Source organism: Syngnathus floridae, chromosome 15 (genome assembly GCF_059516105.1).
Source record: "Syngnathus floridae isolate MCC-2025c chromosome 15, RoL_Sflo_1.0, whole genome shotgun sequence".
NCBI lineage: Eukaryota > Metazoa > Chordata > Actinopteri > Syngnathiformes > Syngnathidae > Syngnathus > Syngnathus floridae.
The window spans coordinates 7,516,420-7,533,039 of NC_142427.1; the positions used below are offsets into that span (position 1 = coordinate 7,516,420).

General features: G+C 45.1%; 1 protein-coding gene across 7 annotated transcripts in view; it reads right to left on the reverse strand.

Annotated features, from left to right (window-relative positions):
- Nucleotides 1–16,620, reverse strand: part of LOC148386236 (glutamate receptor 4) — a 51,800-nt gene that overhangs the window by 33,480 nt on the left and 1,700 nt on the right. For 3 of the 7 annotated variants that reach the window (XM_088399642.1, XM_088399638.1, XM_088399645.1), the window contains exons 1-2: nt 1,591–1,739; nt 1,323–1,510 (exon numbers count right to left, since the gene is read on the reverse strand). In XM_088399642.1, the coding sequence (XP_088255768.1) occupies nt 1,323–1,413 (91 nt within the window). In that variant the 5' untranslated portion in view covers nt 1,414–1,510; nt 1,591–1,739. The other 4 variants (XM_088399640.1, XM_088399639.1, XM_088399641.1 and 1 more) reach the window with 4 other exon arrangements.

A 16,620-nucleotide genomic window follows, 5' to 3' on the forward strand; every position in this document is an offset into this window, starting at 1 on the left:
TCAAGGCATAAAGTTCAATCAACCTATACAAGATCTATTTCCAATCTATTTTTTTATGTTGGATCGAAGGATACTTGAAGCTTTTGTGGATGTAATGGATTGATTTCCCTCCCCATCCCATGTGAGGCAATGTATGTTGGGAAAGCCCATCTTGGTCTTGAAAAAAAATGTCTATGGCCGTCAATGGCAGTGAATGACTTTTAAAAACGCCAAGCCCAAAAACACTATGCAAGCCCTGTTGCGGTAGTGGATGGATGGCCATTTTTATGTCAGCACGATGGCACGTCGCCGCCGCCGGTCCAACGGCGCGCTTTCATAACAGAAGCCGACCTCTGAACTCCCTGAGGGTGCTATAGTGTATCACATAATATAAAGCGACAAGCACAATCACTGGAACAGCCTGTCATTTCGCATCAGATTGGAGGCTGCGCGACGTGTCAACGCCATAAAATAAAAATCCATCCATCCATTTTCTATAGCGATTTTCAGGTCATGGGTGAGCTCGAGTCTATCCCAGATGACTTTGGGTGCGAGAGATTGGGTTAGCCAATTGCTATACACTTTCTTTAGCTGTCTCAACAGTATGGTGATACGAATATTTGTCATTCTACACAGAGGATAAAGAATAGATGACTTAGCAGAGAGTTTTTAAACAGTCAGGGTGTCATTTTCTTTGTTTTAGCTTTAGTTTTACTCCAATTGGGAGTGGCGACAGACCTCTTGAACACGCCCTTCTTGAAGATTTTTCACTGATTGTATGTACCAAACTGCTGCTTGTTTTCAAGTGAGTTGAGTTTACCGTCACAATACAGTGTGCATATCTCATGTCTGCACCCAAGGTAACAAAAAAAAAAAAATAAGCAGTTGAATGACTGCTTGGATCTTGAAATAATCATATCTCAAGGCATCTCTCTGAGCCCTTAGGTCAGGCCAGTAGTGCACCAAACCACAAACAGCCCGCCCACCGTTTGTTTCCCACCCTTGCTCGTCATTGGACCCATCCCGCCAATCTGCGTGGAGTTTAATTGCTCTGCACACACGCACATTGTGTGCACATGTAAGCTGCATGGAGAAAAGCAGTCACTTTGCTGCAGTGCGCTGATGGGATGGATGCACACACTCGCCTCTACTAGTACCCGCTCACACACACACACACATGCGGAGTAAGCGTGCGCTTACGTGCACATCCCCAAGATTTGCGCGCACACCGCTAAGAAAATGTGTTGGAATCAACATTTGAGACTCCGCGCGCATGCATTCATTCACGGTCCCTTCTTGGAATATAAGAGGAAAAAAAAAAAAAAACACTCGCTCGCACTTACCGATCTGGACGCTGCTGGGGAAAGCAGCCAGCGCCAGTCCCCACAAGCACCCAAATATCAACAAAAAGCAGCGGCCAGAAGAAATCCTCATCTTGTGTCCCTTACAAACTGATTGGAGACATTTGAAGCAGCGGCTTCGCCTTCAACAGCCCACGGGGCAACATCTACATGGAAGGAGAGAAATCATCCTAAGAAAAATCAAAAATAAAAACACTGTCAGGCATTATTTAAATATCCATATTTGGCTGTCTTTTTTTCCCTCCCCCACCTTCTTGCTCCTTTAGAAATCTCCACCAGCGTTCTGGACCGTCAAAACTGCGTCCAGTCCGGCGCTGGAGCTTTGCGCACAGCGCCACCAAAATGAGAGAGGGAGGGAGGGAGGCAGAGCGGGAGGGGAGGGGAGAAGAGGATGGGGATGGGGAGGGGGGGCATCAGCCAGAGGCGGCCAGTGAGTCTGGATGCGGCTGATGCGCCCTTTCGCTTTTCCAGCATCCAGAACCGGGCAGGTGGGTCATGTGACCCATCACATTTATTTTGGATGTGATAGACTGGATAGATGGATGGAGAAATAGCGAGATAAAAGAGCGCAATATTAAAACTGATGCCTATTGATTCTTTTAGCAAGTTCCAATTCATATTTCATGAATTTAATGAGAAAAGAACAGCTACTTTTAGCAACGCCTTTGCTTTGATGTCTGTGGAATTAATGGACTAAAATTAAAAAGGAAATATCTGCATCCTCTCAAGGGAACCCTTTGCAAGGTTCTGTGCCAAGGTCCAAAAAAAAAAAAAAGAATTTCCATACTAACTTAATATTCCGTCTTCTGTACGGCACCAAGATCAATAAAGCTGCTGGCCATCGATAATTGATTAGAAATGCGTTAATATTCCAATCCTGTTGCAGCTTACTAAAGTAAGCTACTAGTACTAAAATAGTCACGTTAAGTTAGAGGATAGTGGTTTGCACATTTTTTTGCAAAATGGACGGCAGCCATGACTTTGGTGCTGAACAGATGGGAATCCCACGCAGGTTTTCCCAGCTCACATCATGTCGTGTTGTTCAGCGACTCTTTTGGGAAGGAATCCCGCACACACTGTTGTCGTTAAAGGACAATGTGTGTGTGTGTCGGATGAAAAAAAAAAATATATATATAAAAGCAAAGATCATTAAGAAAATATGCCTTGCAAGTGGTAAATCTTTGAGCTTAAAATCCTCAAAGAAGTATTAATTTCCTCAAAAGTGAGGCGAAAAGCAAGCCAATTGCATCAATCCCATTTTGGACACTCCCAGTTGCATAATCCACGTGGTATTAAAAGCGTATGATGGCAGATACATTGCTTTATGATGCAACCATTCCATTTGAAAGCATTTAGAGTGGAAGTGGGGTGAAAGAAGGAGATGTGAATCCATCCAACAGCTGCTAATGCCCACTTAAGGCTACGTAGGCCTTTTTCTTGATGGGGGTGCTTCAGCCAGAGCTGGAAAGGAGCTTCCATGTCCTTTGTCATGGCCCAGAGCCAGGGTCTTTCCTCTGGCTGGCAGCAGCAGAAGCTTTTGCCAGGAAAAATCAGCTTTTAATGAATCCGACCAGATGTCCGCCATTGTTGTCCTTTACGATCAGGACTCTCCGTTTTGAATTCGAAGACATGGTTGTTGATTCCGTGAGCTTACAAAGATCCCAAAGGGCAATTTAGTCCAGAAGTAAGGAGTTTGACGAAGCGGACTGTATCATCTCCTTCACATCAATGACTAAATCAAACGTCAAATGGAACGGCTGAGGTCCAGGGAGGCAGAGAGGAGCAGCACCGGAGTGAAAGCAGTCGGGGGAGGCTGCCTGCATGTCCCATAAACAATTTTTACAATTCAAGTCTCCATCTTGAGAAAACATGCGTGGGACAGGCTCTCTGTTTGACCTCTGCAGTGTTTGCAGGAGCTAATTAATTCCACAAGTACACGCCTGGTGATTGATGGCTACGCAATTAGAACAAAGTATAATCAAAAGCTCCGACACGCTTTAGCAGCCACGTCCTCGAAAATTGCCATGAAAAGTGTTCGCTCGTTTGCATTCTACTCAATATTTTGGACAGAGCGTAGCATAGGTGGGCAAATTAGTCCACATGATAACTTCTTTGCTACTTTTTTCTCTTCCAGTACATTCATGTTCAACAGACAAACTAATCCATTCACTAAAGTTACTCATGATTTGATGAGACGAGCAAAAAGTGTCAGCTGGCTCAAAGCGACTTTGTCAAGATGTGAGCAATATGACTCGAGGCAAGCGTTCCCTACTCTCTAGAACAAGACAGTCAGATTTGTTTTTTTTGTAAAGCTTAGTTTTTATATATATATATATACCTTGAATGAATTCCCACAGTGCACGCTGAATGAGCTGACAATAAAAGTTAATGAATCGAGTTTTCCTGAGAGGGAAGGTTACAATCTTGCGCCTCAAGACTTTCATTGTTTAATGTTTTTCATTTTGTTCAGATGGCGTTGACAAATCAGGACTGGGGAACTTTTTTTTTTTTTACAGACCCTCGATCTGTCTTTGACCACCGCCCCTTGCCCCCCCCTCTGGGGGAAAAAGAAACCTAGCTCCACCAATGGCCAGACCATTATGTGCTTCCTCTTATTTGCTCCAGTGAAAGATTGGCCAGTCCTCATAAAGAAGGCGTGTTTCTAAGGTTCCACGAGTGAAAAACATTCATATAGCTGAACCCCACATACGTGTGCGCCTCTATTAAAGCTATCGGGCGCATAAGTGTATTATTTGGATAAAGGTCATATTACTCAACCACCACAATGAATGATCCTGTAGGACCATCATCTTATGTGCAAGTGGAAGCACTCACCCCTCAGGATAGTGTGTCTATGTGTGTGCGTGTATGTGTGTGCATGTGCGTGTGCCATACGAATAGCGTTGTGCGCCCGTGTGCCGTTTGAGATCTCGGCAGACGCTGCGGGCGGGATTACTCGGAGATGGAAGTGGCAAACGCATGCTGCCTTTTGCTGATAAATACTGTTTTCTCCTTGTGCCGCCAAGCCGCCATCCCCGTTCTCGCAGCCCTCCCTTCGCCACACACTTGTTTTATGCCGCAGCACTGCATTTTGTTGGCTAGCCAGCCAGCCAGCGCCTCCTATTATCCATCCTCAAGATATTATTAAGTCCAATACGAAGCATTTAGTGGACTTTACTGATGCTTGAACGCGACGAAGCTCTAATGACGTATTTTTAGCATCCGGCCTTTTAAATCGGCCATTTTTACAAGAAGGCTTTCGATTGGCCCGTCCGCTTCCTTCGCATAACCTTGACCTCAGAGTAAACAAGCCAGTTGAGGTAGCTTTGCAAAAATGAAAATACCATATCTTCAAACACAATTAAAGTGTCAAAAAGAGCTTCATTTTTGGACAATTTTTCATGTCATCTTGAATACAAAATGTGACCTTTGTGCATTTCTCCGTATTTGCAGCAGAGGTGAGGAGAAGAAGAAAAGAAAAAAGCGCCGGCAGTTATCAGCTGAATCACAAAACGGTGAGTCATCAGCTAGGCACACAAGCTGACCAAGAAGAAGAACAACAGTAGCCGGTGACTTTTACAAATAGGTCAACGACTTGCGTGCCGGCACCTTTTGCCTGCACAAGTCCATACACCCCTGCCTTGTGTGTCAATATACGGTATATACTGACTCTTCACCCTGTGACTTTTTTTTTGTGTGCTGACGGCACAAATGGCCGCCGTGATTAAAGGCGTAGTTTCGCGCCTGTCAGGAGATGCACGCCGCTTCCTCCCTCACCCTCTTCTAATTTCTCGCTTTTGACACGCAGAGGCCACAACAGGCAAAGGCGAGCCATGACAACGCAGACCGAAAATAGGCGGGCTCAGAGTAGCTAGCAGCTTGTTGTACATTATGTCAAATGTTTATCCAAATTGCTAAACACACTTTGCAAAGTGTTTATTTGGACTCGTCATTGGATGGCGTTCCAATTTTTTGTTTATGTGTTTATTTAAGCGCATTAGCAGGATTACACAGAAGAACCAAGCTTGCATTGATGCGTGCCCTGTCTGGACGGGCAGCCGAGTGTTCCTTCCGGCGAGCTCTCTAATTTTAGCGTGCGTGTGTGCGTGTGTTCATTCACATTAACTCATGCCAATTAGATCATTTCACACGTTGCAAAGTGATTTTCCACGCGTTACTTTGGCTACTTCCCGCAGCAACGTGTTCAAATAAGAGCGGCCGACGGGCACTAAATCGAGAGTTGAGCCATTTTCTTCTAATTAATGCGGTTTTTTTTTTTTTCCCCCAGTGCGGGCCGTTAAATAGGAGGAAGCAATAGTGATGATGATAATAGTGAATATATTTTTAAAAATCTATCAGCCCAAAAAATATGTTATGTGCCGCCCAACTAATCAAAACAGTGTTGTGATTACTGTAAAAATGAAGAAAAAAAGCCAAAATGCACCTGAGGGCGGCCATTTTGCCATGTCCCGGAAAAACAATTGTCATCCACTGATTTGATAATCGTGGTCGGGAAAGTTTTGTATTTTGATGCCATCTTTCACTGTATTGTGCCTTTGTTAAGAAGCAAGTGTCGTTTTCTAAATCATTACCCCACCAGTGAAGGCTGGAATACACATCGGGTCACTTTCCAGCACATTAGCCTCTCTGGCAGACACGCCAGCGCAAAAATCCAAAACGCTCCTCAATTACTCACTTGGAGGAGAGGGAAAAAAAGAAATCAACTCAATGTTGCTTCGCTTTGACAGTTGAACCACCAAAAGCACTGTCTTTTTCTTTTTCTTTGGCTTGAGGAGGGGGGGGTCAAGCACTACTTTTGTCTAAATGAAGCTTGTCAACTTACTTCCCTGGCACCGATTTGAAAATAACAAGCCAAGAAATCGGAACAAAACTTTCTCAGTTATCTAAGCACTCGGGAAAAGACGCAGAAAAGTTTTTCAATGGAAATTTGTATTCCAATGTGGCCACTTTAATTTGAAGGGACATCCACATGCTTAATTAGCAAAACAGAACAGGAAACGCCTAACTGACTTATGTTTTTTTAATAATGCACAATGAGGCTATTAAATATTAAGTGGCAGTTTATTAAGTGCTTATTTATCGAGCAGAGGAGAACCTGGGCATTAATGTTTAAATGGGGCGCCTCCAGCGGTGTGGGAGTGATGGCCAGGAATGAAGTTATCAAGAATAAAATGAGATTATTTGAGAGGAAAAAAATGACGTGGCATCGCCCGCTCGCTTGCCAGCCAACTGACTCACTCGGCGGAACTATTAATAGCCACGGGAAAATGCCATTGCCGTCAAAATTGCTCGGATCAGAGAGCTTTTCCCGTGACGTCACCTGTGAGCTTTTTTGACGCGGCGCCGGCGTCTGCACAGCTGCCATCTGATTGGCCAAACTGAGCGCTGGCCGGTTGTGATTGGATAATGCTTTAGGCCGCAGGAAAAGGAATTTACTTTCTTGACATTTTCCCAACGTCATACATCGCACTAATTTGAACTTGGACAATTTGCATGATTTCATACTCGTTAAGTGTTAGGGTCATCGATGGGCATTAAATAAACGTTTTACCAAGGCGACACAGGAGAAAACCAATTCAAATTGTCTCACTTGAACAAGTATGAAGACTTAACGAAACACATCGCGCCGAGGGACCAAATCAATGACTCATGGAAAAGCTACTGCACGCTTAAAGTTGTGTTATGGCGGCAGAATTTCGTTCAAAAGCGGGCCAAGGCACAATTGGATGCCTGCGAGCAAGACTTTGGAGCTGTAGTTTATGCGACTCTAGCCATAAATAGCAACATGCCACCCCCTGTAGGCCAACATTCCCCCCCACCCCTCAACCGCCTCTCTTTTACATTCACGGCTTGGTATAATCCAGCGCCGAGCTCAGCAAGCAGGCGTATTGCGAGCGAGCGAGCGAGCGAGCGAGCGAGGGGCAGCGGCCAACGCTTTGATCTACCGCAAAAAGGGCGACTAAACGACAAGTATGACACGCTTCCGCCCTCCGCCGGCCTCAATCTCCCGCAATGGCTTGTTTCGCATTGTTCCCGTGTCCTCCAATACCCGCCGGATTTAGTTGGCAAAAGAGAGATCATGTGACACAGATTTGTATGTTGTTTTTTTTTTTTTTAGAAGAGTTTGAGTTGACGGGTCGTATCTCGAAAAAACGTTCAAGTCTGGTTTCTCGCATATCAAGGCACCACCGGTTGAATACCTGGAACAGATTGAGGAAAAAGTGGAAAACCCAAAGGATCACGAGAGGTTGTCGCAGCTGCGCTTAAAGGTGCGGATGTTTTGAAGATGGCAGATGTCATCATTTGCGCGAGCGAGCGCTCTCAGAACTCCAGCCACTTGGAAGGCACCTGATCCCTCCGGAGCCTTTGCCAAGACCTTGCAACCAAGGACGACTTTCATGTGCCAAACACCTTCACAAACATTCGCCACCCTCCCTTCCCACACCCTCCTCAGCAAGCAAAAAAATATCCTGAAATATTGCAGAAAGGAAATTGAAAGCCGCTGCTGAGCATCTTGTGGATTTTCTCAAGTATTCCAATGACTTTTTTTTTTTTTAAGGTGGGATTTATTGTCTGGTGGCTCATTTGAGGAAAAAGTGAGAGAACTCTTACCGTTTTTGTGTCGACCGTGCGAAGCGGCGACTGTGAAGTGAAGCCTCAATTACGGCAGCAAGGTGAGAGGACGAGACAGGCTCATCCATCACCGTCGAGGAGGAGCGGCGAGGTGAAGCCATCCGCTCCGAATTGGCAGCTGCCTGTTCTGGGAGAAAAAAAAAATTGTCGAGAATTAAGCTGCAGAGGCTGCCAACTTTTCAGACACTCTGTTCCGTTGCGGCCAAATCCACAAGGATGCTCCCCCCCACCCCGAGTCACTCGACACAAACAGCAAGTGTTGCACAGCCTCTTGTGTCGTCTCAAATAACAATGCAACCACTGTTCGAACCAAAACATATTTAAAAACAAAGATTGCAACTGACTAAAAGTCATGGAGCCATGTTTTCTGAAAAAAAATCAGTTCTTTCAGCACCTGTCCTCTTGGCCAATGTATTGAGTCTCTTCAAACATGAGTTGCGCGGAATGCAATGTTTGTGTGTCCACACAACATATGGCTTTGTTTAAAGTACGCCTTGCATATTTGAAAACAGCCAGACGGAGAGATGCAAACCCCAAAACAGAGCCAAGTCCTCCGAGGCGGGGAAAATGTGGGTCACCCCCACGTGGGGAAAAAAAAAAAAAAAAAGTCCCCACAACCCACCGGTACCTTCATTCCGTTCCCTATGCCAGGAGTCGTTTCCATTCAAGATTCCAACCTCATTTTCAATATGATTAGGAGGAATGTTGGTGTGGAAATATCAAATCAGCAGCAGTAATTGACTTGGTCGGCAACAGATGCGCTTTAAAGTGCTAATGCAAAAAGTGGCCATGATGCTGGAGTCAGCACTTTTGGAGGACCAAGGTGGAAGGAGCACTGATAACAAAACCGCCTGGCGCAAAGTCACTTAAAAGTCAAGCAATGGTTAAGGAAAGTCGGGATTGAACGTGTAACTTTCCCGTGTCACCCTATAAAATGTCACATTCAATTGCTTTGAAATCATTCTGGCAGCCTGGTCTCGGGAAACATTTGCCAGTTCACCCCGGAGTGTTGATCTTTTTCAAGCCTTGACCAAAAAAATGAATTAGCCAAACCTCACACCGGGCTTATTTATTGGCGCTCCAAGTTGGAGGCCGTGCGTGTGTATTGATTGGTGGACGGGAGAAGCACAAAAGCCCTGCTGGAAAAATGAAACCTGTTTGTGACTAATTCTGTTTGTGTGCATACATTTCAGTGTGCAGCCGTGCTGTAGTCCATCAATTTAAGCGCCATTTTTCATTTGTGATGCAACGGAAAAATAATTTCCTTCTTTTTCTTGGACTTTCCGGCATTTGGCAACCTAATGGCACATTACCGCTACAGAGTATGAGATGGCAATCTAAAGTTCCTACCATTGGCTATTGCGTACATATAGACTTCCTGTTTACATTTATGTGACCAATAAGAGAAGAGAGTGACGTCACATGGCTTGTTCCAAAGTATTTTCCGTACACTCAGAATTTCTTGCCACGGGAAGTTGTGGACACACATCTCTGTTGAGCTGTAACGCTCTGGGGAGGGCGTATGCTAATTAGAAGCTAATTAACTCAAAGCGCTGCAAACAAACTGTCAGCAGCATCACCCACACGATTGCTAAATTCTCCAGCCTCAGCGCCTGTCGAAGTCATCCAATTCGTCCCTGGTGCGGTGTGGCATTTGCCCCGGATTAACGAGCGGCTGAATTTACGAGGCAAAGTTACGGAGAATGTTGACCTATAAATCATTCATAGTGGCCTATCCCATTCGCCCAACCCTGAAAATTACAGGCTTACCTCCAGAACATAAATTATCCATCAGGTTTCAATCGGCTGCCTGGTCGTCTATAATGCAAAAAGTACAGCCACAAAATATTCCTTGAGTGCCATTTTTCAGAATACCTATTGTCAACGGCACAGGTGAAACTCATTGGCTGTACCCCATTATCTATGCAATTTTTTTTTTTCCACTGTAAATGTTCCATAGATAAATAATTTTGCTATCGTTTGACAGGGACCGTCAACTGGAAAAAAAATGGCAGCATTCCTTCTATCAATGTTTTGAATCAAAGTGCGCCAATTCGGGGATTGTCACCTGAGGTGGCCCGGACTTTAAGGGGGGGGGAAGGAAGAGGGGACCAAGCGAGGAGCATTTGGGTTGGGATAAAATTCTTGGACTGTACTGGCAGCATTATAATTAGTTTCAGGGGAGCGCTGGGTGTGTTTAAGGATGATAAGCCAGTGCCGGTTTGGGTGAAGAGGAGTCAGCAGCAGCTTGTTATCTGTGCAGGGGGGTGGGGGGAAGGGGGGGGCAAAACACCCTAATAACTTTGAGAGACAAGGGTTAGGGGGGGTTGTGTTGATGCTGCCACTGGCAAGAGATTAAAAAAAAAAACAAGTACACCAACTCTGCTCAACATCACTGTTAGTTTTCTTGCAAATGACTTCTTTTTACATGATTGCTAACGACTCCCACGGCGCCGTCGGGCTAACATCGCCGCCGGCTGGCCGCAGGACCGGAGCATACGTTCCCCCTTTTCTTGCCTGTTAGCATCGTCAATACGTGCTCAATCATTATTCACGCTGTGTTGCAGCTGCAGAGAAGATGCAGCGCATGTCAGGATGCGGCTGTCAAGTGACTCGCCGCCGCCGCCCTTCCCCTGCCTCAGGCTCGCCACTCCCGTGCGATGAGAGGAGGCAGAAGAGGACTGGAAAAGCTCAAGTGGCTTGTGGGAAATGGCACGCCTTGATGATTTGCAACACAGCCAGACTGATGTGGATGATTGAGCGCAGCCTATTATTATTATCATCATCGGGTGTAAATTGAAAGCAAAGAGCATGTTTAGGTTCTCCAGAAGGTAAACACACATTGTCGGGAAGCATCTGCCCTAAGAAGTCGAATGGCGCAGTATCGGCCATTAAAAAAAAAAAGGAATGACTTGACCGAGAGTTATATTGTTGGTCCCGAGGGAATTTTCAATTCCAAGGGTCTCCTAGGGGAACTATTCGAAGACTGCCTGAAATATTGGGAGGGACCTGCAGTTCAAAGCTAGCTTTCATGAAATCCAGTGGAAATGGCTTTTCCTGTCAGGATTGTCGTTGTGACGCGGCCTGAGGTTGTCCAACAAGAGTTTTGAAATGTTTTCATCGGAGTCAGTCACCTTGTCACAATTAATCTTCTCCGCTACAGCAGAGGGCAGAAGAAAGGTTGCACCAAGAAGCACGACAATTTTAGATTTGGCCTTGAACCATCTGTCGAGGACTTCCCCCCCCCCTAAATTGTTTATGTAGAGTTTCTGCTATTGCACAAATATTGGCATAGGTGAAAATGAACGGCATCATTTAAAATACCAGAGCAGAAGCAAAAGTGTAGCGAGGTGATTTAAGCAGCTCTGCAGTAAATGAGTCATCAGAAGTGCAGCCACCTTCCGAGCCGAGCACTTAATTTAAGTTCTACACGTTGTGTACATTGTGTTCATTTATCATCGTGTGTGTGTGGGGGGGGGGCTGTTTTTCTTGCTCAGGATCTTTTCGCCATTAATCTCAATTTCATCCGCTTAGTCCAATTTAAACACACTTCTGTCTTTATGGTCCATCGGTGTGAAAGATGTCACTGAAGGTTTGAGCTCAACAACTTTCTATGCGTGACGAAAAGTCACGAGGGGGGTTAAGAAAAAAATATTCCAGCCCGTCTTTCTTTTTCACATGCACGTCTTTGATGATCATCAGCAGTGGTCCGAGTGGCAGCTGATGTCATCGTTTGTGTCAGCCGTCAGCCAGTCTGTCAGCTTGCTGCCTCCACGGCCTCATCATGTACTTTTAAACCCTGCGTTGGCCCCTTGCAAATATCAGAGCTAAAGGAAGTGGAAAAGTCTGACGCTTTTGCAAAAAAACTTCCTAAGCTGTGAAATGAACAGGCTTTGCTTTGGTGTAGAAAAAGCAATTACTTTTCAATAATGCCATTTTCAATTTTATATGGAACACTAATTTATGCAAAGGAGGGATCCTCTTTATGAAATATTACCAAGTCTCATTTTCCTGTTTTGTTAGGTTCCATTGTGGTCATGTGATTTCACAGATTTGTATGTAATTTCACTGTCGGCCACTAGATGGCAACACATTTTGACACTGTAACCGTGCGTGAAAATGGGCCGTATTTTTGCTTAAGCTTGTCCAATGTTCTTCAATCCTACAGATGAGAACTAGATTGGCATTCCCAGAGGACAAACAAAATGTCTGCCTCTTCTCGTTTAAAATGGAGCGAAAAAGAAGTCTACCACGAGCTCCTTTCACAAGTGTGTGCATTTAATTCCGAGAGAAATCCCGTTCCCGGGCTCTTTAGTTCAGCGCTCTTAATTAACTGCGGCGAGATAACAAGCGGGGAGTTGCAAATGTGGCCTGGGAGCGCCCGGCGAGCCAATAAGACGCTGGCGAATAATTCCCCCTTTCATAGGATTGACAGATTTGCACTGATTTCCTTTGCGCTGGCAAAGCCTTCATTACAAGAGCATGCAAGTGTACCTGCGCTGCACATTGTTTACGTGCAGCGCATTTATTGATGCTCACGTCCAAATTCTTCCCTTGAGCGTCTGCTGGAGGTCGTTTTCACACTTGACCCGTTTGCACAATCTAATGTGAACATTCAGTCACGACCGGCATTTAACGATCTGCGATTCTCTGTAAAAAGCAGCATTTTTTTTAAAAAATGGCTTTCATTTTAGCTTTTTGTCCCCCAGGAAATAGAAATATTCCTCTTTTTGTCACGGTCACCATCACAGAATCATCATCAACTGCAGAGGCAATGTTTTGAAGTAACGTTTCAAGATTTGGGCAGTATAGTAATTTAAGAAAGTCATTTAGCGTTTTCAAGGTGGTGGGGGGGGGGGGTGTATATGACTCAAATAAACGAATGCATGATAGTCACATGTCTATGAACGGTGCTTTCAAACACTTTCATTATGCAAATCGTTAGCCGGTCAGCATCACTAGTCACTGCATCCCCAAATCAGAAACTAGCACAAATTTCACCGGTATCCCACTGAGGCATTATGAAGATGAGCAAGTATCCACTGGCTGGACTCTTGCATCTAATGGCGTTCTCGTCTCCATCTGGCATGCCCGCGTTTGCCGCCCCCACCGAGTCGACACTCCTCACGCCATCACAGCTGCGCATGACCAAGTCTTATTTTCAAGTGCATGTTGGATTCAAACGCCTTTGATTTTCCCCATTTATTTTCTGCACTCTCACTTGAATCGGAAAATCAAACTCTCCACGCCAGGACTTTTTTTTTTTTTTTCCATCCTTGGGCCATTGTTTAGCTAATTGCGGGTTTTAATTGAATATAATGTGAAATCTCTCACCGCGTGGTCTCGGCGCCACAATGGAGTAATCCATTCGCCCACCCGCTTATTCCAGGCTCTGACAGGAAGCGACGTTTCTCGGCCCAGCAGCCTGTGGAGAATCAATTGGCTGTGGCTGGAGGAGGAAGAAAAAAAGATCATGCTGACGGATTTGGAACAGGCCACCACACACACACTCGCACTAATCATGATGTACAGTCACAAATACGGTTAACAATCATACTGCTAACGATTAAACATCATGGCAATCAGCGATATCTTACTTAGGGGGCCCCTCATAATCCGTATTGGAATGTTGCACCCCACCTTGGTCCTATCTATAGCATTGAAGTCAATGGGCAAAGATTTGTGCACAAGTAAAAATGAACCGCTTCGTGATTAAAACGTTTGAATTTCTTTTTAACTATGGGCGAAAGACGAAGTAGGAAAAAAAAATCCCCAAAAATGCTTATGCTCTGTTAATTTGCTAATTTTCTGCCGTCATGTTGAGAAGACAGAGGTGGGACGGCGAATTTAAACAGTGTCAAACGGCGTGTTTATCGGATAACAGGAACACAGCTGCGCCCGCCGACGCGAGGAAAAGGCCGAGTGAGACGAGACTCTGACGAACCAACCGTCGGTGATTAGCTCCCTTGTGTTTTTACTTGTCCCTCCTCAATGATGTTTGCTTGTAGGACAATGACAAAGTGGTGCATCATAATTCAGCTTGGAAAGCATAAAAACAGAGAGGGTTGAATATGCAGCACAAATAATAAGATGAGTCATGGGACACATTTAAACAAAGCTGTCCACATGAGTGCTTTTAGCAGGACACATCAGGGGTGTTTAGCACAGGAAATACACACAACGGCTGACTAAGAGCGTTATCTTCCGGGCTATGTCACATGGCAGCCTCCAGTCATCTGCCAAATCCAGGCAACGGGATGTCGCCGAGTGATTCACGGAGGACGCGGCGGCGCTAATGCCCGTTAGCGAGTTCTCCTCGTCGAGGATGACGAGCTCCTGAGCGGGAGGCTTGCTTTTATTGCAGTGAGACAGACCCTGCTCGCATGTGGGAAGAACCCCAAACGTGTCCACTCCTTGCTCATCGCGTAAGCAAAGACGCGTGCATTAGTATTCTGTCAGGGAACCGACTTTAATTAATCACAATAAAAAAGAAACCCTGGAAGACTTTCTCTCTGTCGACAAATTTATATATCAATAAAGCTGCAGTGATATAGCAGATGGTAGAAATAGGCACTGTTGATTAGGATTAAGCGCTACAGGCTTTAAATATGACAGAAAGGGACTGGGTCGGGTTACAACGGAATTTCCCATCCCGAATTTGAATATAAATCGGTACTGTGAAAGTCTGCGGACTGAGAAAAGAGCTTTGTGGAACACCGCCAGTATCTAACGATCACGGTCCCCTCAGTTCACAGCAAAGTTGTTCGTCACCAGCCTACGTTAAGACAATCACTTCAGAAAAAGAAGTCTACACTTTGCCAAGCTTCTTTTTTGTCCAATTTGTGGCATGCTGGAATTCAATTATCCCACTTTGAAAGCCTCTTTTTCATGTGAGCAAAATGATTAGCGTCCATATTAATTTATAACGACATTCGTCCTTCCTCCTCCATTCGTTTCATCTGCTTTCTTTGTCCTTCGTCTTTCTTCATCATCATCATCCGCTACTTCTTCTCTTCCGTCTGCGTAACCTTGCGAGTTTGCCTTTAATATTCATGGCGACCGAACCCGAAGGGGATTCTTTGCCATGTCGCTCTAATTTAAGCCAGATAAGCTTCATCATTCACGCGCTGATTTAATACGAGTCATGTGACTGCCTGATGAGCGGGTAGAAGGAAAGGAAAGATGGAGAGGGATCAATGGGGTCGAATTTCACCAGGCGAGCGAGCGTACGGTAAAGGACCTTTTTTTTTTCTTACTTCCGACCCTGATCCTCTCGTTCAATTTATGACTCCTCTTTTTGTTCCTGACAAAATGAGCTTCATCGGTTATAGGGTCAACGCTTATCCTCAGGGGCCCCGGAGCACCTTAATCCTAATACCGTACTTTACGGCATATAAAATAGAAAAAGAGAGAACGAAACCAATGTGATGAAGCAAAACAAGTGTAGAAACTCATGGAATGAATTATACTTTGTGAAATAAAGAGAACCAGAGAAGGAAACGTACCCCGACGAGCCACGGCATGACTGACACTTCGCTTTTTATCTCCGGATGGTTCATGCTAAGAATCTCGTGGCCGTGGATTTTCTTATCTGGCCATTATGCACGCTCGTACCTCGGCCCGTTATCTTTCCCTTTTCACCTCGCTATGCTAAGGAAGCCATTTTGTATTCCAGACATGCCACGCCTAGGTGCTCTTATCTTCTTGGGGGGGGGGCTTTGAAAAGGTTCTGATTCTGCATTTCAAGTACGAGAAAAAAAAGATATTCCAAACGCGGCGGTGGCGGCTGAGGTGACTTGTGTCGCTATGCTAACAGAGTGAGAGGGCTAAGTGCTCTGAGGCTGACAGCCAACTCATCTTGGTTATGAACACAGATGACAAGCGATATCTTTGGGTACGCACGCATGAATCCATTCCATGTGCGATTTTGTTAACAATCTCTCAGGGCTCGAGAATAGCATAGAAAATCACCAAGCAGTCAGTTGGTCACTTGAGTTGTCTGTCTATAAATCCATCCATCTTTCCAATTATACCTCCAAAATGTCAGCGCTGCTGTTCCTTCCGCATATAAAACAACAACAACTCCCACCCCCGCCTTCCACCGCACCTCCTTATGACATCGCTTGTCAAGCCGACAGGCGCTAGCGGGAGGCTAAACTGGCCGTTTAATCAGATGAAAGGTGTGAAAGCGGTGCCAAGAAAGTGTCATGGCTGCAAGAGACTCCACAAAAAGCCCCGTCACCGCATGCAAACACCAGATACTCGTCCCTATGTCTGGCTTTTTGTTTGACAATCAAACCCTTAAGCACCTTGCCTTACTCGTAACGTTGGAGCTATTCAGCCTTTAGGGGAAATTTTAGGATGTATTAGAAGCTCCTTTAAACTTTTTGAATGCAAGTATCCCGCTGTCCGCCTTCATGAATTGGCATTATAAAGAGGTTCCTTGGAAATATTTCCTCCTTGAAATAAGAACCACCATCATTGGGACGCATTTGGGTCAACATTCTGTTGCATTCATTTATTCCAGGGACAAAAGGAGAAACAAACAGAAGATCAATCTGTTTTATCTTTTTATGGGTGTGGCTAGCAATAACCCCCCCCCCATTCTGGTTTCTTATTTTATCTT